At 46.0% G+C, this 17,077-nt stretch overlaps 1 protein-coding gene, 1 long non-coding RNA gene and 1 pseudogene across 3 annotated transcripts; 2 read left to right on the top strand and 1 right to left on the bottom strand.

Annotated features, from left to right (window-relative positions):
• The first annotated feature begins 6,452 nt into the window (after positions 1 to 6,452).
• LOC148214496 (putative zinc finger protein 75C) lies at positions 6,453 to 9,775 on the top strand. Its single transcript, XM_088151210.1, has 5 exons — positions 6,453 to 6,614; positions 6,895 to 7,021; positions 8,239 to 8,321; positions 8,988 to 9,114; positions 9,735 to 9,775. The coding sequence occupies exons 1-5, from the start codon at positions 6,453 to 6,455 to the stop codon at positions 9,773 to 9,775; spliced, it is 540 nt and encodes a 179-aa protein (XP_088007336.1).
• A 64-nt stretch (positions 9,776 to 9,839) lies between these two features.
• LOC148214497 (uncharacterized) lies at positions 9,840 to 17,016 on the bottom strand. Of its 2 annotated transcripts, none has more exons than XR_015798056.1 (2): positions 16,609 to 17,016; positions 9,840 to 11,707 (listed from the first exon to the last, which is right to left on the bottom strand). It is a non-coding gene; the product is annotated as an uncharacterized LOC148214497 (long non-coding RNA). The 2 variants fall into 2 exon arrangements; XR_015798057.1 differs by lacking the exon at positions 16,609 to 17,016 and adding an exon at positions 14,991 to 15,378.
• On the top strand, positions 11,723 to 14,963 carry LOC148214498 (uncharacterized; annotated as a pseudogene).
• Positions 17,017 to 17,077: the final 61 nt, after the last annotated feature.

Here is a 17,077-nt window from a genome sequence, read left to right on the forward strand (position 1 = left end):
TCGACTGGACGGCGGAGGCAGTGCGGTTCGGGGTCGACAGACCGGCGCCCGCCGAGAGCAGAGGGGACCGAGCCGTGGAGACGGAGGCAGCCGCAACCACCGGCGGACAAGCGGAGGGTCCGGGACACCGGGAGACGGGACGAGAGCAGATGGGGCCCGAGACCCGGGCGGCGACAGCAACAGCAGCAGCAGCAGCAGCAGCGCCGGGACCCCGGAGACCCGCCACGATCCCGAGGCGAGGGGAGGCAGCGGCGACTGGCGAGGCGACCGCAAAGCGAGGGGCCGGACCCGGGGAACCCCCGACGGGCGGCGGAATCCCGAGGCAGTATCGAGACCTGGCGGCAGCGTTCGGGGAGAAGGAGTCCGACCAGCTCCCACCACACCGGCCCAGTGATTGCGCCATCGAGCTAGAGCCAGGAGCGACCCTGCCTAAGCCGAAAATGTACTCCCTGTCGAGGAGGGAGATGGGGGCCCTGCGCGAGTTCATAGACAAGAACCTAGCGCGGGGATTCATCCAACCCGCGAAGTCACCATTAGCGGCCCCGGTGTTATTCCGGGAGAAGAAGGACGGCTCGCTCCGTATGTGCGTAGACTACCGGGGGCTGAACGCAATCAGCACGGAGTACAAATACCCCCTCCCCCTGATGAAGGACTTGATGTCGCATCTGTCGAAGGGGAGGGTGTTCACAAAACTGGACTTGCGCGAAGCCTACTTCAGAGTTAGGATCCGCGCAAAAGATGAGTGGAAGACGGCGTTCAACACCCCGCTCGGAAGCTACCAGTTTTCCGTGATGCCGTTCGGATTAAAAGGGGCCCCGGGGGTATTTATGCAGCTAATAAATGAGGCGCTGCACGACCTACTCTACCGGGGCGTCCTGGTCTACCTGGACGACATCCTCATCTACACCGAGACCCTGGCGGAGCACGTGAGCCTGGTGCGCACGGTGCTCCAGAGACTGCTGAAGGCACAGCTGTACGCAAAGCTCTCGAAATGCGAGTTCCATCGAGAGCAACTAGACTACCTCGGCTACCGAATATCCAGCCGGGGAATTGAGATGGACCCGGCGAAAGTAAGGGATGTCCTGGGCTGGGAAGCGCCGCGAACCCGGAGGCAACTCCAAAGCTTCCTAGGGTTTGCGAACTTCTATCGTCAGTTCATCCCGAACTTCGCCCAAATCGCCCTTCCCCTAACCGACCTGCTAAAAACCAAGGGCACTGGGAAACCCCCAAGCCCAGCATGGCACTCGCGTGGACTGCAGAATGCCAGGGGGCGTTTGAGGAACTAAAACAGCGGTTCACCGCGGAGCCGATCCTGCGCCATCCCGACCCAGACCGGCGGTTTATAATCCAAGTGGATGCATCAGACGTGGCAACGGGAGCAGTCCTGCTCCAACCCAGCCCGGAGGGGCCATCCACCCGTGCGCCTACGCCTCCCGCAAATTCACCGAGACGGAGAGGAGGTGGATGGTGTGGGAGAAAGAGGCGTACGCGGTCAAGTGGGCGCTGGCCACGTGGAGGCATCTACTGGAGGGGGCAACTGAACCGTTCGAGGTGTGGACGGACCATAAGAACCTCGAGGCCCTGAAGACCCCGCGTAAGCTATCCCCCAAACAGGCACGGTGGTCCCAATACTTCGGGAGGTTCAGGTTCACACTGAAACACATCCCCGGGAAGCGCAACTTCTTAGCGGATGGACTGTCTCGCATGCCCCAACACGCCAGCCTACGGGAGGAGATCGTGGACTCCGTCATCCCCGCCAGCAGGCTGGCTGCAAAGGCGGTGACCCGAAGCCAGACCAAGGGGGAGCGACAGGACGCGGCGTCTGAAGTAAGGCAAGGGTTCGCGGAGGCGGCGGAGCGGGACGATTGGCTCAAGCAGAACCGAGAGGCGCTAACCGGCCAAGAGGGGTTGTGGTGGCACGAAGGAAAGCTGTACGTGCCCGAGGGTTGCCGACGGGAGGTCATGGAGAGAGCCCACGACAGCCGGAGCGCGGGGCATTACGGCTTCGTAAAGACACTCCACTTAATCCGGCGGCAGTTTTGGTGGCCCACGCTCCGGAAGGACGTGGAGGCGTACTCGGGGGTTGCCCGGTGTGCGCAACAGCGAAAGGAGCCAAAGGCAAACCTAGAGGCCTACTCCAGCCGGTAGCGGAACCCGACGGCCCTTGGCAAGAGGTCGCCATGGACTTCATAGTGGAGCTCCCGGAGAGTAAGGGGAAGACCGCCATTTGGGTGGTCACGGACTTATTCTCCAAACAAGCGCACTTTGTAGCATGCCGGCGAGTCCCCACGGCCGAGGGGCTGGCGAGACTGTTCGTGCAACATGTCTACCGACTCCACGGCGCACCTCGACGTATCGTCAGCGATCGGGGCGGCAACTTCATCGCGCGGTTCTGGCGGGAGTTCCTGAAGCGGGTGGGGACGAAACAAGCCCTATCCTCCGCGGCGCACCCGCAGACGGACGGAGCCACGGAACGCCTGAACGGGGGGCTCGAACAGTACCTGCGCTGCTACGTGGGGCACCAACAGGACGATTGGGCGGAGCTACTACCATTCGCGGAGGTGGCATACAACAACGCCGTCCACAAGAGCACCGGGTTCTCTCCGTTCAAAGTAGCCACCGGGAGAGATTTCGTCCCCATGCCGGAGCTGCCTCAGCCGGAATCCCAGATCAACTCCCTGGACGCCTGGTTCGCCCAAATCGACGAGACCCGGCGAGCGGCGCACGCGGCATTGCAAAGAGCCAAAGCCGACTACAAGAAGCACGCGGACCGCAAGAGGCTCCCCGAGGGAAAGTGGAAAGTGGGGGACCAGGTGTATCTGTCAACCAAAAACCTAAAGACGCACCAGGCATCGAAAAAACTCAGCCCGAGGTTTGTGGGGCCGTTCCCCATTTCGGAGGTCATCAATCCGGTGACCGTCAGGCTGACGCTCCCGAAAAGCCTCGGGAAGATCCACCCGGTGTTCCATTGCAGCCTGCTAAAGTTGCACCAGCCGGGGAACGCCTGGCACAAGGCGGAGGGAGTACCACCACCCATCATGGTCGGGGGGGAGCAGCATTTCGAAATCAACCGGATACTGGACGCCCGGAGGCACAAGGGGCAGACCCAGCTCCTAGTGCAATGGAAACATTTCCCCAAGTCCCACAGCGAATGGGTGAGTAAAACCCACATAAGGGTGCCGGACCTAGTGCGGGACTTTTACAGTAAATACCCCGGGAAGCCGAAATAGGACCGAGGGGGGGGAGTTGTCGTCAGGGGGGCGGCATGTCAGGTTCGGTCAGCACGAGGCTTCAGGGAAGCACGGGGTTGCAGGGAAGCTCGCAACCAGACCACGCGGAATCCACCGGCGGTAGCTAGCGGGGAAAAGAGGAACCGAAAGCGCCGCTAATTAACGAGCCACCTGCGGCCAGCTAAACAGGAAAACCGCAGCGGAAGCTTTTAACTATGAACTGATAACGGCGCGAGCAAGCAAGGAACGGGGCCACAGGGCAGCGAAACAAGATCGCAATGCAGCACAGAACCCGCGGGTCTGCACGTAGCAGGGAGGGACCAACCCAGCCGGAGGGGGACTGGCAATCAAGGACAATGGACTCTGACCGACCCTGCCATCATGAACGATCAGGGGGGACATTGGGGGGCCTAATAGCCCACAGCCGCAACGCGATCACGAGGCGGGAAAAAGCGCGGGAAGGGGGGAATATAACAAGTGATGCAATTGTACCAAGCCAGTCCTGGCTTTGCTTGTGACTACTACGTTACGCATGAGTAAACCTTCTTTGTGAACCACACGTGTCACGAGAGTTTCTCTGTCGAACGGGGCAAATCTCACAGTCTCCAGCTGCTCAAATTCTTCTGAACAGATTCCTTGGGGCAAATGCTTGGAAGGGGAAGAGGTCAGGACCCTCCAGAAGGACCATCAGCGGTGGGTGAAGAGACCCAGGGAAGACAGGGCAAAGGCAGAGCCCTGCCTGGTTCAGCTCAGCTCAGCCGGTTTTTTCCTTGCAATTCCCAGGAGGTCCCCGTCTCCAGACGCCCGGGAGGCCTGCAAACCCCTCCCTCACTCGGATCCCTGGAAGGAAGTGTTAGAAGGTTGGGGCATGTAGACATTTTTATATATTAAGACATTTAGATGTTTAAACATTTATCTTTATATATTGTATAATATGAAGTAAAAGCAGGCCTAGCAAAATGCCAATATTCCCTTTCCTGTATGTATGGTTGACTGTACTTTAGATTATCAAAAGGTTGCATTCTTGAGGATGTGACCTTTAACACTTTTCAAAATCTCAAGGATGTGTTAATTGCTCTCATGGTTTGTCTCTTCCTGACTGGAAAGGCGGCAACTCATGTAAGCAGATAAACTGTCTTGACCTGATAGTCTCTTCTTGTTCAGATGACCCCTCACAAAGAAAGATAAGCGGTCCTGACCTTGTTTCTTAGGGATGTAAATCAGGACAGCGCCTGGTGGACAATCAGAGTGATAAAGGATAGTTTACATATGGCTGTTAACACTCAAGTTGATAGAAATTAGTTTACATACAGAAAGGAAGAACCTTATTCAGCATCAGAGAAAGGGGTCCTGGGTAAGGGGAGGAGTATGGATCAAGGTAACTGGCTTTGATTGGATCAGAAAGTCATGACATCTTAACGTGGGTTTGAATGTAACAGAAGGTATATAAGGTACTGTGGGGAGGGTGCCCAGCGCGGCCGCCCACCTAACTGCTTGCTGTCATTGCTTCTGCACTTGGGTGAAGAATAAATCTCCTAACTTCATGCAATTCATCAGTGTCTTTACTCCCGGCTCAGAAACGGACTTGGTAAGATAACTTTTTCTTCCAACAGAAGCATTCAACTCCTGAGCCAGCCTGGGACTGCTTCCCCTGTGGCCACTTTCCCAATCTGGGGAGGGGCCCTGGCTTGCTGGTGGGGAGCCTGTCCTGCAAAGGATCTTTTCTCTGCATTTTCCCATTCAAGGTGGTTTAGGAAGAGTTCTGGTTTTCTGCAGAGGAAAGGCCAGTCCTGCGCCATCCCAGCTATCTCCACTTCAAAGCCTCTTGGCTCCTGGGTGGGGAAGATGCTGGACCGAGAAAGAATCTGCAGAGGAGCAATTTCCACATGGAAGAATGATCGTCAGCAAATCACGATGGAAAAGGGAGACTGCAGGTAGCAAATGTTTGACCCAGTGTTATTCTGGATGTTTTTGTTTTGTTTTTTTAATAAAGAGATTCCAAGAGGCAGAAGTTTCAAACGAGAAGATTGTATCAGGGCCTTGGATAAACATCCACATTTTTCTCCTTTTTCCCTCTCTTCTTTGATTTACATCCCTTTAGTTCAGCAGCTCAAGGTGGCCCATGTAGCACTTCCTTCTGTTTTTCCCTACAACGACCTGTGGAGCGGTTTAGGGATTGGTCTAAAGCAGTGTTTTTCAAACTTGGCTACTTTGTGTGGACTTCAACTCCCAAAATTCTGGGAGTTAAAGTCCACGTATCTTAAAGATGCCAAGTTTGAAAAACACTGATCTAAAGTCACCCAGGGAGCTACTGGGGGACGGGACTTGAACCAGGATGTCCCCCATGACAGACCAGCACCTTCACCCCTGTATTGCACTGGAAACACTATAGTGCAGTGTTTCTCAAACTTGGCAACTTTGAGACATGTGGAATTCTGGGAGTTGAAGAGTGTAGGTAAAGCAGAATATAAGACAAGTGAAGATTGCAATACGGAGGAAGTCAACATTTGCTGGTTTGTTAGAGTTCTACCACTTGTATACAGAACTCAAGACAGTGTTCCTTCCTCCTGTTTTTCCCACCTGAATGACCCTAAGAGGTGAGCTGGATTGGTCCAGGCTGAATGAGAGAGGCCCAGGGAGCTTCCATGGCTGAGGGGGGACCTGAACCTGGGTGTCCCTGGTGCCAGTGCATCATCTTAACCACTATGGCACACTGGCTGTCACTGATTTTTTCTTCTTCTTTTCCTTGTAATCCTGACCATCTTATTTTTTTTTTCTCTTTTCCACCTCAGGTTGAGAGCTGCAAATATCTTTTGTTGCTTTCCTGTCTGGAAACAAAAACAGCTCATCACCAGAAATTGCTGAACCATCTTCTGAAATCTATCAGGGATCAATTTATGCAGTTCTGTTTCTGTGTATGAAAGAAGAAAGGAGAGCCACAAGAACATTAGGTCCTGTTTGGAGCCTCATTTGAAGGCCGGAAATGGACTCAGTGGGGGAAGGAACAGGCAATGTCCCCCATTTCCTGGCTGGCACTAGCAGGAAATTCTGGGAAGGTACCAGAGAAAATGTTCTGGAAGAAGACACCATCAGTTTGGATCTACAGCGACAATACTTTAGGGAGTTCTGCTACCTGGAGGCTAAAGGACCCCGAGGGTTTGCAGCCAACTCCACTAGCTTTGCCGTCAGTGGCTGCAGCCTGAAAGACATACAAAAGCTCAGATGTTGGACCTGGTGATCCTGGAGCAGTTCCTGGCCATCCAGCCCCCAGAGGTGAAGAGCTGGATCAAGGAATGTGGACCAGAGACCATTTCCCAGGCAGTGGCCCTTGCAGAAGGATTTCTCCTGAGCCAGGCAGAGGAGAAGAAGCAGGGAGAAGTGCAGGTGAGAGAACTTCACTTGTTCAAACAGTATATGGTAATGTACAAAATTCTTGAATTCTTAAATGCCTGTTCAGCTTTTCTTTCCTCTTTAGGCAAATTGTTCAATTTTTTTAAGATAATGTCCCAAATCTCCAAGGTCCTTTCGAACTCTGATACTATGATTGCAGTCCACTAACTGATATGGGGCAATAGTGTCTAGGAGAGAAGAGAACAGTCCTATTTGCTGCCTGTGTGCTGTTCTCCTAACTCCTCTTCTTTTTTGCTCCTTACTGGTGTCTCAGTTGAAAGGGCCAGTCACCAAAATGTTCTCTGAATGTCACAAGGCAAGGAGGGATCTGTCCAGACCATCTCAGGACCAACTTTTTGGGGAGATCTTCCAGGAGGTTGAAACTCAAGACATGTTGCTAGGTAAGGGAGACTCTTCTAAGCATAGTGAATTTTTCAAGAGTTCCCAGTTCTTTGAGTTATTTTCATTCATGTGCTTCTTTTACAATCAAAACACAGGCATGCATGAATGGCCGTTGTGTGCAGGTTTCCTCAAGACTGTAGTAAGAAGAGAAAGATTTAAGATAGGTAATAGGACATTTGGAATTGAACAGCAGAACACAGAATCTGAAGTTGAATTGTGTATGAATATGTAATTGCTAAAATCTAAAACTATTATTGAAATTTGAAACAGAAGAACAAGTGAAAGAGCATATGATAAAATGGGCTAAAAACTTTGGACATAACATATTGATGGAACAGTGGGAAAATATGTGGTTAAAAAGACTGAAATTTACATTATGTTATAACTTAAAAGAGATGTTTTATAATGATGTACCGTTGGTATTTTTTCTGGTACATCCAGAAAAACTGTCTAGAATGTATAAAGGTATTTCAAATTTACGCTGGAAATGTGGAAAATGTGAAGGGTCATTGTACGATGCCTGGTAGACTTGTAAAAAAACCTGAAAATTTTGGGTTCAAATACAAACAATGATCAAAGAATTTTAAAAGTTAATATTCAACTGAAACTAAAACTTTTTTGTTGGGAGCAATGGATAATTAGAAAAGAACCACAGAAAACTATTCTTATACTGTATATGATTACTGCTGCGAGACTACTATATGCACAAAAATGGAAAGACTTTGAAATACCCACAATGAGAAATAGTTGGTGAAGATGATGGAACTAGCAGAGATGGCAAAATTAACTTGTTTGCTTAGAGAAATATCAACTACTACATTTATTAGTTACTGGAAACCCCTTATAGACTTTTTGCTGAAAAAAGAAAAAAAATGAACTTGTGATTTTTGGATTTGATTATTAGAAAGGGTAGATTATGGAAAGAAGGAAATTATGATGAAACCTGGGGGGGGGATACAAATGCATTTATAACTGCTGTTAAGAAGTTTGGAAGCCACTTCTTTGTAATTTTCTTTTTTCTTTGTCTTTTTTCCTATATTTTTTTCTTTTTTTCTTCTTTCTTTGCACATTTTATTCTATTTCTTCTTTTTCTGAGTTTAGTTTGTATTTGCTTTTACCACTGTAATTAAAATCTTCAATAAAAATTATTTTTAAAAAGACTGTAGTAAGAATCTTTTTAAAGCATGTATTTCCTCTATTATTGTCTCACTTTCAGAGAATGGAACAAAATTGATGGTACCTGTGGAAATGTCTCTACTTTATGGTAGAGTAGAAACAGCTTTTGGGGTTCCCACTCAGGTAGGAGTGTCCACTGCTGCAAATGCATTTTATTCAAGAAGTATCCTACTCCATCCAAGGCAAGTTTATTATTATAGAATCAGTCCTTTTCCAGAACAGCAGCCCCTTGGAGCAAGCTTCAGGTTTTTAGCTTCCATCTAACCAGTGATTCAGATCTTGAGCAGCTTCCCTGGAATCTCTCATAAGACACTTAAGGTTTTGTGTCATCTGAAGATTGATGGCTTTTCATGCTGCTTCCTGAGGGCTGTCATAGGAGTTTCACATAGAATGGGCATAACATTGGCTTCTCAGAGACGCTACCATCCATTAGCCATAATGTCAGGCCAATGTTTCTCAGGACCTCCTTCTGGGAATATTTGCCCCTGATGGGCGAGAGATACTGAAAGATGGTGTTTCTAAGTCATCCAGGATAAACTTCTTGTTGGCACTGAATGGAATTCAACATACAACAGAATCAATAAAGTTGGTAAAAGTTTGCTCCAGATATCACATCAGCCAGATGCTGTGAGTTCTGTCCATTTTTTTGCACTGAATTTTGACTCCAGTAGGGGAATGCTAATTTCATCCATTGCAAATAACTGCTTTTAAGATTTGCAAATTAGAGGAGACAAGAAAAATCCTTCCTGAGCCCATCTGTTAATAGGGACACTTGTTTTCCTTTTTTAGGGTCTCATGTCCTTTGAAGAAGTGGCAGTATTTTTCACTGAGGAGGAGCAGGTTCTGCTAGATTCCAACCAAAAATCCCTCCAGTGGGAAGTCATGCTGGAGTATTTTAGGAATGTGACCTCTCTGGGTAAGCAACTCTCTTTGTGGAGGGTTTAAATAGCTGAAGAAGGCATTTTCTAGCCAGGTTGATTGGCCTGTTTCTTCCCTAAAATTCCAAAACTTATTCTGGCTTGACTGAAGAAAAAAGATAAAAGTAAAATCAACCATACCTCTCTAATAGAGGGCTATAACTACAGATCCATATGCATACATAAAAGTTCTACATAAACATTTCAATTAATGATGGGTATATTTCATTACTGAGCATGAAACTGAGCAAACTCAGGGAGGCAGTGAAGGACAGGAAGGCCTGGCGCAATATGGTTCATGGGGTCACGAAGAGTCGGACACGACTTAATGACTGAACATATTTCATTATACCAGGATCTCTGGGGAGAATCAAAATCAACAAGATGCAAGCTCCACCTCTTTCAAGCATGTTTGTGAAATGATACGTGTATAAAAAGCTTGCATTGTAAGGCTATGTCCATCAACCTGCTGATTTTGACCCACTGCTGTTTCATGTTAATCATCCATAACTAAGCTATGTGGATAAGTGATTTATTCATTAATTGCTAATAACATCAATTCTACAAAACATTGAATAGTTGGGGCCATAAATTTAGCTTTCCAATTTCCATGCAATAGGAATGCAGGTGGTCCTTGGATTACGACCATTTGTTCAGTGACCGTTCAAACTTGCGATGGTACTGTGGGATCAAAACGCAGGACACAAATGCAGAATAATCAAGGCTTCACTGCAGTGTTTATTGAGCAGTACGTACTGGAGGGGGACCCCACCAGAAGTTAGTGGGAGGCACTCCCCTACAGGCAAAATGGATGTTCTGATATTTATACAGTTCTACAAGAAGGGGAAGGGAAAAAGAACATACACATACATATGATGATGCAGCCATACCTAAATAAGCAATAGTTCTCAAGTTACTCTCTGTTATCTGCTAGTAAAACAATAGTGTCACAGAGAAGAAGACACAAATTAGTTCAAGGTGCAGATGCCCAGGTTGCTATGGGAATGTTTGTGATAAGGAGTTTACAACTGGCCTGGTTCACATCACCTTCAAGGATGCTTCCACATGCCTTTATGTTTCAATCTTATTAAGGCGATCCCATTCATCTGAGGTCTCTAAAAACTTATCTTTTTCACTCAAAGATTCATTTTTCTCACAGTACTAAACAAGGGGGACTTAACAACCAGTCCTCAGAGCTCCAGCCTTTGCACGCAGTCACGTGACCATGATCTCCGATGTTTCCTGCCAGCTTCCCACAAGCAAAGTCAATGGGGAAGCTGGCAGGTAGTTGGAAGTTACGATCGTGTGAGGTCCTCATTTAACGACCCATGTGGTCCTTACTTATTGATAGCAACCAGGACTGCCAGAACTGCCATCACTAAGCAATGTGGTCACATGACATCACACTTTATGATTGTGTCACTTAGCGATGGCAATTCTGCTCCCAATTGCCATTATAACCTGAGGACTACCTGTTTAGTTAAAAAGAATATGAATATTAAATTTTGTCCTATTGTATAGTTAACACATGTGATAACTTTCCCCCCAGATAGAACCATTATAACACAGCATATGTTTAAATAAAGCATTAATCTCATTAATATGCCAATTTCTTCAAGCCTTTTCAGTGTAAGCACTATGGAGTCCAGTAAGTCTGAAATATTTTTTGTTGAATAAGATGTAGTCTAAGATCTATTTAAGCTTATAGTATTATGTTATCACCCCTTCCAACTGTCTAGGTAAACTAGGAATCTCTTACTCTTTATTATGTTAAGCCTTTCAAGTTTGCATATCAAATTGATTCATCACCAACAGAATTTTATAAAGGATAATTGTAGAGGGCTTTGTGTCACAGGAGTTAATAATCATGATAATAAATTAGATGTTTCCAAAACTGAAAATGCCATAGATTCAAATGAGGATGTCAGTAGATGTCATAATTGTAAACACTGCTACTGAACTTTGACAGGTGATATTTGCCTTTAAAGCTGAAATGATTTTTAAAAACATTATTTTCATCTAACTAAAACTAGAATTCTACGCTTCCTCCATCTGTCTCTAGCATAGTGGGTTGCTATTTATAAGTTAGTTTTGTTGAGTGCAAAGCAGTTTATATACATGGGGAATATATAGGAAAATGCAAAGCCAGTGCAACATTCACATAAACCCAAGGGATGACACCATCTAAAAACTCTACCTGCCACTAGAGACATGCAGGCAAAAATCCAGCTGGTCTGTAGAAGCTTCTTTTGATCAGCCTTGCTTCAGTTTTGTTCTTCTGTTTTACTTCTCGTTAACCCAATGGAAACAGATATCAGAGTTGTACCATAGGAAGGAAAACCCAATGTCATAATTGTTCAGAACTTGCAGGTTGATCCCTCTTTCTACTTATTGAGATGTTCTTTCTTCTCTCCAGGAGGTGATGGGCAGAAGAATGAGAATTATATAGAGCCACAGGTGGGGTCATCACAATCAATCAAGAGTGAACTTCAAAAAGAGCTGTTTGGGAATCAAAAGCAATTGAACAAGAAAGAGGAGGAGTTCTTCACTTCTCTGTATATGGAAATTCATTACTTCATCTTGGAACAAAATCTAAAGGGAAAGAGAAGAGGGGTGTGTCTAAGCTATGAGAAAGTACTCAAAGAAAACTCTGATTTAAATCAACATTACAGAACCCACGGTAAAGGGAAACAGTATGAAAGCCAAAAGCATGGGAAAAGCCTTGGTTGGACATTGTCTCCAGAGAAACCCTACAAATGTTTGGATTGTGGAAAGAACTTCAGTATAAGAGTTCCCTTACTTCCCACAAAAGGATCCACTTAGGAGAGAAACTATATAAATGCAGAAAATGCAGAAAAAGCTTCAGATGGAGAAGTGACCTTACTTCCCATGAAAGGATCCATACTGAGGAGAAACCCTATAAATGCTTGGAGTGTGGAAACAGTTTTACTCAGAGCAGTCACCTGACTTCTCATAAGCAAATCCACACAGGGGCAAAACCATATCAGTGCATGGACTGTGGGAAGAAGTTTAGATGGAACAGTGACCTGACATCCCATAAAAGGATCCACTCAGAGGAGAAACCCTATAAATGTACTGTGTGTGGAAAGAGCTTTACTCAAAGTGGCCATCTGGCTTCCCATAAAAGCATCCATACTGGGGACAAACCCTGCCAATGCATGGAGTGTGGAAAGAATTTCAGTAAGAATAGCAACCTTACTTGTCACAAAAATACCCACACGGGAGAAACCATTTCAGTGCATGGAGTGTGGAAAGAGCAGTCACCTTACTGCCCATAAAAGGATCCACACCAGGGAGAAACCCTATCAATGCATGGAGTGTGGAAAGAACTTCAACAAGAACCTTACTTACCATGAGAATCCACACAGGGCAGTAATCATATCAATGCAGTTATTGTGGGAAAAATTTCACAATGAACACTAACCTTGCATCTCATAAAAGGATCCACATAGGATATAAACCCCAGAAGACCTTTTAGCATAGAAAGGTGGAATAGCAGGAAGTAAGGAGAGACAGACATCCATGAGGGCAGGTATAATACCATCCATAAAAGTAGGAGAAGAACTGTATAAATATTGGGAGGGCAGAAAGCACTTCCATTGCACCACTTCCTTTGCTTTTGCAGAAAAGAATAAATTGGTATTTGTGCATATTTATCCATGATGATGATGAGGATGAAGAGAAGGAAAAAGGGATCCATGCAGAACAATGCATATCAAATGTGGATTGTGCAAAGAACTTCTGCAGTTCCAGGGGGGTGGATAAATTGAGGGACGACACATTTTTCAAAAGCTATTAGTTCGGGGACGCAGTGGCACAGCAGCTTAATGATGCTGAAAGTTGCCGGCCAGAAATGGTCGACACTTCAGCGGTTCGAGCCCAGCTCCACATGGCAGAGTGAGCTCCTGTCTCCTCCCCAGCTTCTGTCAACCCAGCAGCTCAAAAGCATCCGCGAGTAGATAAATGGGTACTCTCACCCCAGTGGAAGGAAAAATGTTGGCGGTGCCTTACATGGGAGACAGGACCAGTTGCCAGTAACGCGGAAGCCACGTATGCCCAAAAAAGGCGCGAAGCAACGGAAACCCCACCTCCTGAGCTCACCAGCTGGACTCCACTCTAGGAAGAAGGCAATGGCAAACCACTTCCAAAACACCTTGCCATGAAAATTGCAGGGACTCGTCCAGGCAGTCGCTGCACAATCGGTCACGATTTGAGTGTGGATAAAAAAAAATTATATATAGTTTTTAAGATTTAGTGTTAACTCTGGGATTATGAGCCCCCTGAAGGTATCTAGTTGACACCATGGGATACAAAATGCTGGATTAAGATGTGTCTTGGCCAGATCCAGCAGGCTGTTCTTACATTCTTTTAATGAAGATCACATAAATGTATGGAATATTGGAAGGCCTATTTTTGCAATTATTTTTAATGATGTTGATTATAATTAATATGTTTAAGAGGAGAATCCATAGAAATGTATGGGATATGAAACAAACTTCCAACAATGCAATGACTTTACCTTATACAAATGAGCTTATGTAGAAGATAATTTATGTTTGGGAAGAAGAACAGGCAGAATTCAAATTTTACTCAATATGACATGATTCAAGAACAAAAACCAGAAATGCATGGAGCAAGGGGAAAGCTACAACAACAGAAAAAAATCTTTAATGTGTATAGAAATCTCCAGGCCCTGATAACTTCAGAGTTAGACAAATGCAGTGCAATCCACATGGGGTACCCTTGAAGATGCAACTGGCGCAGAATATAGCTGCCTGATTTTGAAATGGGACCCCTTAATACTGGTCCTGAAACTACTATATTGTCCACTTGTTAGCTATCACATCCAATTAAGATGTTGAGATTAGTCTGTAAAGATATGTCTGTCTTAGACCTTAAGTCCTTAAGAAGATTGCCTTGCCCAATGTCATTCAGCTTCTACAAGAAGATCAGCAGGGTAAGTTTCACCCCCTTGCACTAGCCACAAGCAAAGAATTCTGAAGGAAGTACAGCTCATTTTTAGATAATAAGGGAAGGTCTATTTGCCCAGACACCAATAGAAAAACAAGGTAGTTCTGTTATTTTTGTACTGATTGTCATTGGTTTTTCTTGCAAGAGTTTTATCTCAGATGGTCTGATTGTTCTGTTTCTTGTTTTCCTGGACTTCTCCAAAGAGAAGACTAGTATAGGAATTCAGTAAATAACTGATGCTCTTGACGAAATAAAATTCAAAATCATCTTAGCAAATTAAGAGAAATGGACTGAAAATGACATGTAATGCAGAGAATTACAAAGTTCTTCACTTGGAAAACAGAACCAAACATACAGATATAGGCTGACAGAAATCTGGTTTGGCAATAGGATTTCTGAGCAGGAACTTGGAAGTGTAAACATACTCAGAAGTGAATATGAATTGGGTGGGATTCAGGTGCCAAAAAGGGATATGCCAGTTGATGCTGAGCAGTGATGGGTGGATATATTTGGAGCAGGAGAGGATGACCATGCAAAAGGATGAAGAAAACATCATTTTGCTAACAGCATGCTTAGTTTCTTTTATACCTTCTAAGAGGCCAGTATCTCCAAGCTGAGAGATTTCTTCTCTTTAACAAAAATGTACATTAATCAATATAATTTCATAATTTTACCTTCTGTTGTTCTTAATATTTATTTATTTATTTTATTTACTTACTTACTTATTTAAAATAATTGTTTAGCCACCCATCTTAAAACCAAACTCTGGGCACCTTACACCCAATAATAAAAACCATATATACAACTAAAACAATAAAACCAAAAAAAGGAAAAACAGAAAAGTATGGTGGTACAACCCCACATTCTCATACTATGACCTTACCCTATCTGAGCACTGGGGGAAAGAGCCAGGTCTTGGGTGCTTTCTGGAAGGTTAAACGGGTGGGCACCTGTCAGATCTCCAGGGGCAAAGGTGTTCCATTGAGCAGAGGTCGCAGTAGAAAGGGCACACTTCTGAGAACCCACAAGGTGACAATGCTTAAGGGAAGGGATTTGGAGCATTCCTACCCTATTGCTCTGGTGGGACAGGCAGATAAAGGAGAAACAGTCCTGCAGGTAACCTGGTCCAGACCCAGGTGTTCAGACCCCATTGGATCTCATGTTGCATACTGGCTGCACTAACGAAAACAACACACAGTAACAACCAGAAATGGCCAGAAAAAGCTTGCATGATGGGTTATTAGGAAGAGTAAGAAATGAATAAATAAAATATGTCACCTCTTGCAATGGTCAACCCAATGCTTCTAACAGATCCATTAGCTGCAGCAAAGAATACATGTTCCTTTGTTGCTGTTGCTCAAAAGTGAACTTTTCGGAACCAGCTGTCTATTTTCAACAGTCCATGTTTTCTTTACTTGGGGCACATGAAAAGATGTGATTGAATAACTTGCACATTGAGGGGGTTTCCAATGGCCACCTTCTCGCCTGAAATGGCTTTTATGGCTCTTTTCCTTTCCCATGAGCTCTTCCCACAGAACACTTTTAGCAATATCACCTTTTGCTATCTACAGCCCACACTAGTGGGAAAACATGTGGTTTCATGTGGGGAAGGAACAACAAAACTTCTTTCACCCTTCGGGGTAGTTTTCTGCCTCTCCCCAGCCCCATCAAGCATTACCTAGTGTGAGATAGGAATATCATGCGCAGGAAAAGTACAGTAGAGTCTCGCTTATCTGACATAAACAGGCCGGCAGAACATCGGATAAGCGAAAATGTCAGATAACACGCAGTAACGATTGAGTGCGGTAAAAAAAGAAAAAAAACCAATCCGCTGCGCCTGTTGCAATCGATTTTTGCGTTGCGGCGCCGCACTGTCAGGAGCAACAAGAAAGAGTACACTCATGCTCGCAAACAAGCGGCACACTTTTCTCGTCGCCGATTTATGCATGTTGTGTTTTTTTAGGGGCGCTAGATAAGACGGAATGTCGGATAAGTGAAGGTCGGTTAAACGAGACTCTACTGTACTTAAAATCCAATCTACATAATTTTCGATGTATCAGTAACACTTCAACTTAGTTTTATCCACCATTTAATACTCAGAAGCCATCGTTGGGGGGACACCCCAGTTGGCTGCAAATAATTCACTGCTGCATGTGAAAGTATCTGAATGCCGGGTGAAATAAACCTGGATTCCCATATCCTAATCCAACACCTGAATTACTAAACCACAGGGGAGTGAACATCACAATGCCTATTCATAGTTCTTTTTTAGTAATTTTGCCCTGGTTATAATAGCTTCACATACTCAGTGAAAGCCTAACTTTTCCCTGGTTGCCATTAATTTTTGTAAATGTTTGAATTGGTCATTCTGTTTCTTGGTCATTCTCCTTAAACACTGAAACACTTCCTTTTTGGGATTTCCTTGTTCTTCCTAAGCTTTCAAGTTTTCATCTGCCCCTCATGGATCAATCTCTCCTTGAGGTACTCCAAATATGCCCTACCGGATTGTATCTCTTGTGCCCCTCTGCCAGCCTCTATCTGCACTTCCTTGCAATATGGTTTGTTTTGTGACGAAAATCTCCTCCCTCCTTCCCTCAGCACGTTCATGAGGAGACTTCATTGCTCCCACTCCTTTTCTACCGCTGCCTCGCCCGTCGACCAACATCGGGCGGCCGCACTGGCCTCTCGGTTCGTTTCGAGGCCAGCACGCCGCCCTCGGCCACGCTCTTTCCCCCTCAGCGGCGCCAGCGACGCGTCTTCGGACCGCCGTTGCCTCCCAGGCTCCCTGCGGCTCCGCTGCCTCTCCCCCAGGAGTCCCTCCTCCTGCTCCCCAACCTCGACGTCACCCTTAGGTCAGGCCTGGGGTTCCGCCACGCCCAAACCCGACTCCGGGTTTAGAAAGCCGGTCAGTCTGAGGGAGATGCGGGGAGCGCAGGCCCTGGGAGCAAGGGAAGAAACGGGCCGCGATGC

This window comes from Python bivittatus, unplaced genomic scaffold (assembly GCF_059951505.1).
Source record: "Python bivittatus isolate LINGU-HERP-01145 unplaced genomic scaffold, Pbiv_v1 ctg000650_np1212, whole genome shotgun sequence".
Lineage (NCBI taxonomy): Eukaryota > Metazoa > Chordata > Lepidosauria > Squamata > Pythonidae > Python > Python bivittatus.

Coding starts and splice junctions, on each gene's coding strand:
- LOC148214496 (XM_088151210.1), top strand. CDS start 6,453: ATGTTGGACCTGGTGATCCTGGAGCAGTTCCTGGCCATCCAGCCCCCA. Junction 7,022..8,238: donor AACTCAAGACATGTTGCTAG/GTAAGGGAGACT, acceptor TCTCACTTTCAG/AGAATGGAACAAAATTGATG. Junction 9,115..9,734: donor TAGGAATGTGACCTCTCTGG/GTAAGCAACTCT, acceptor TCCATGCAATAG/GAATGCAGGTGGTCCTTGGA.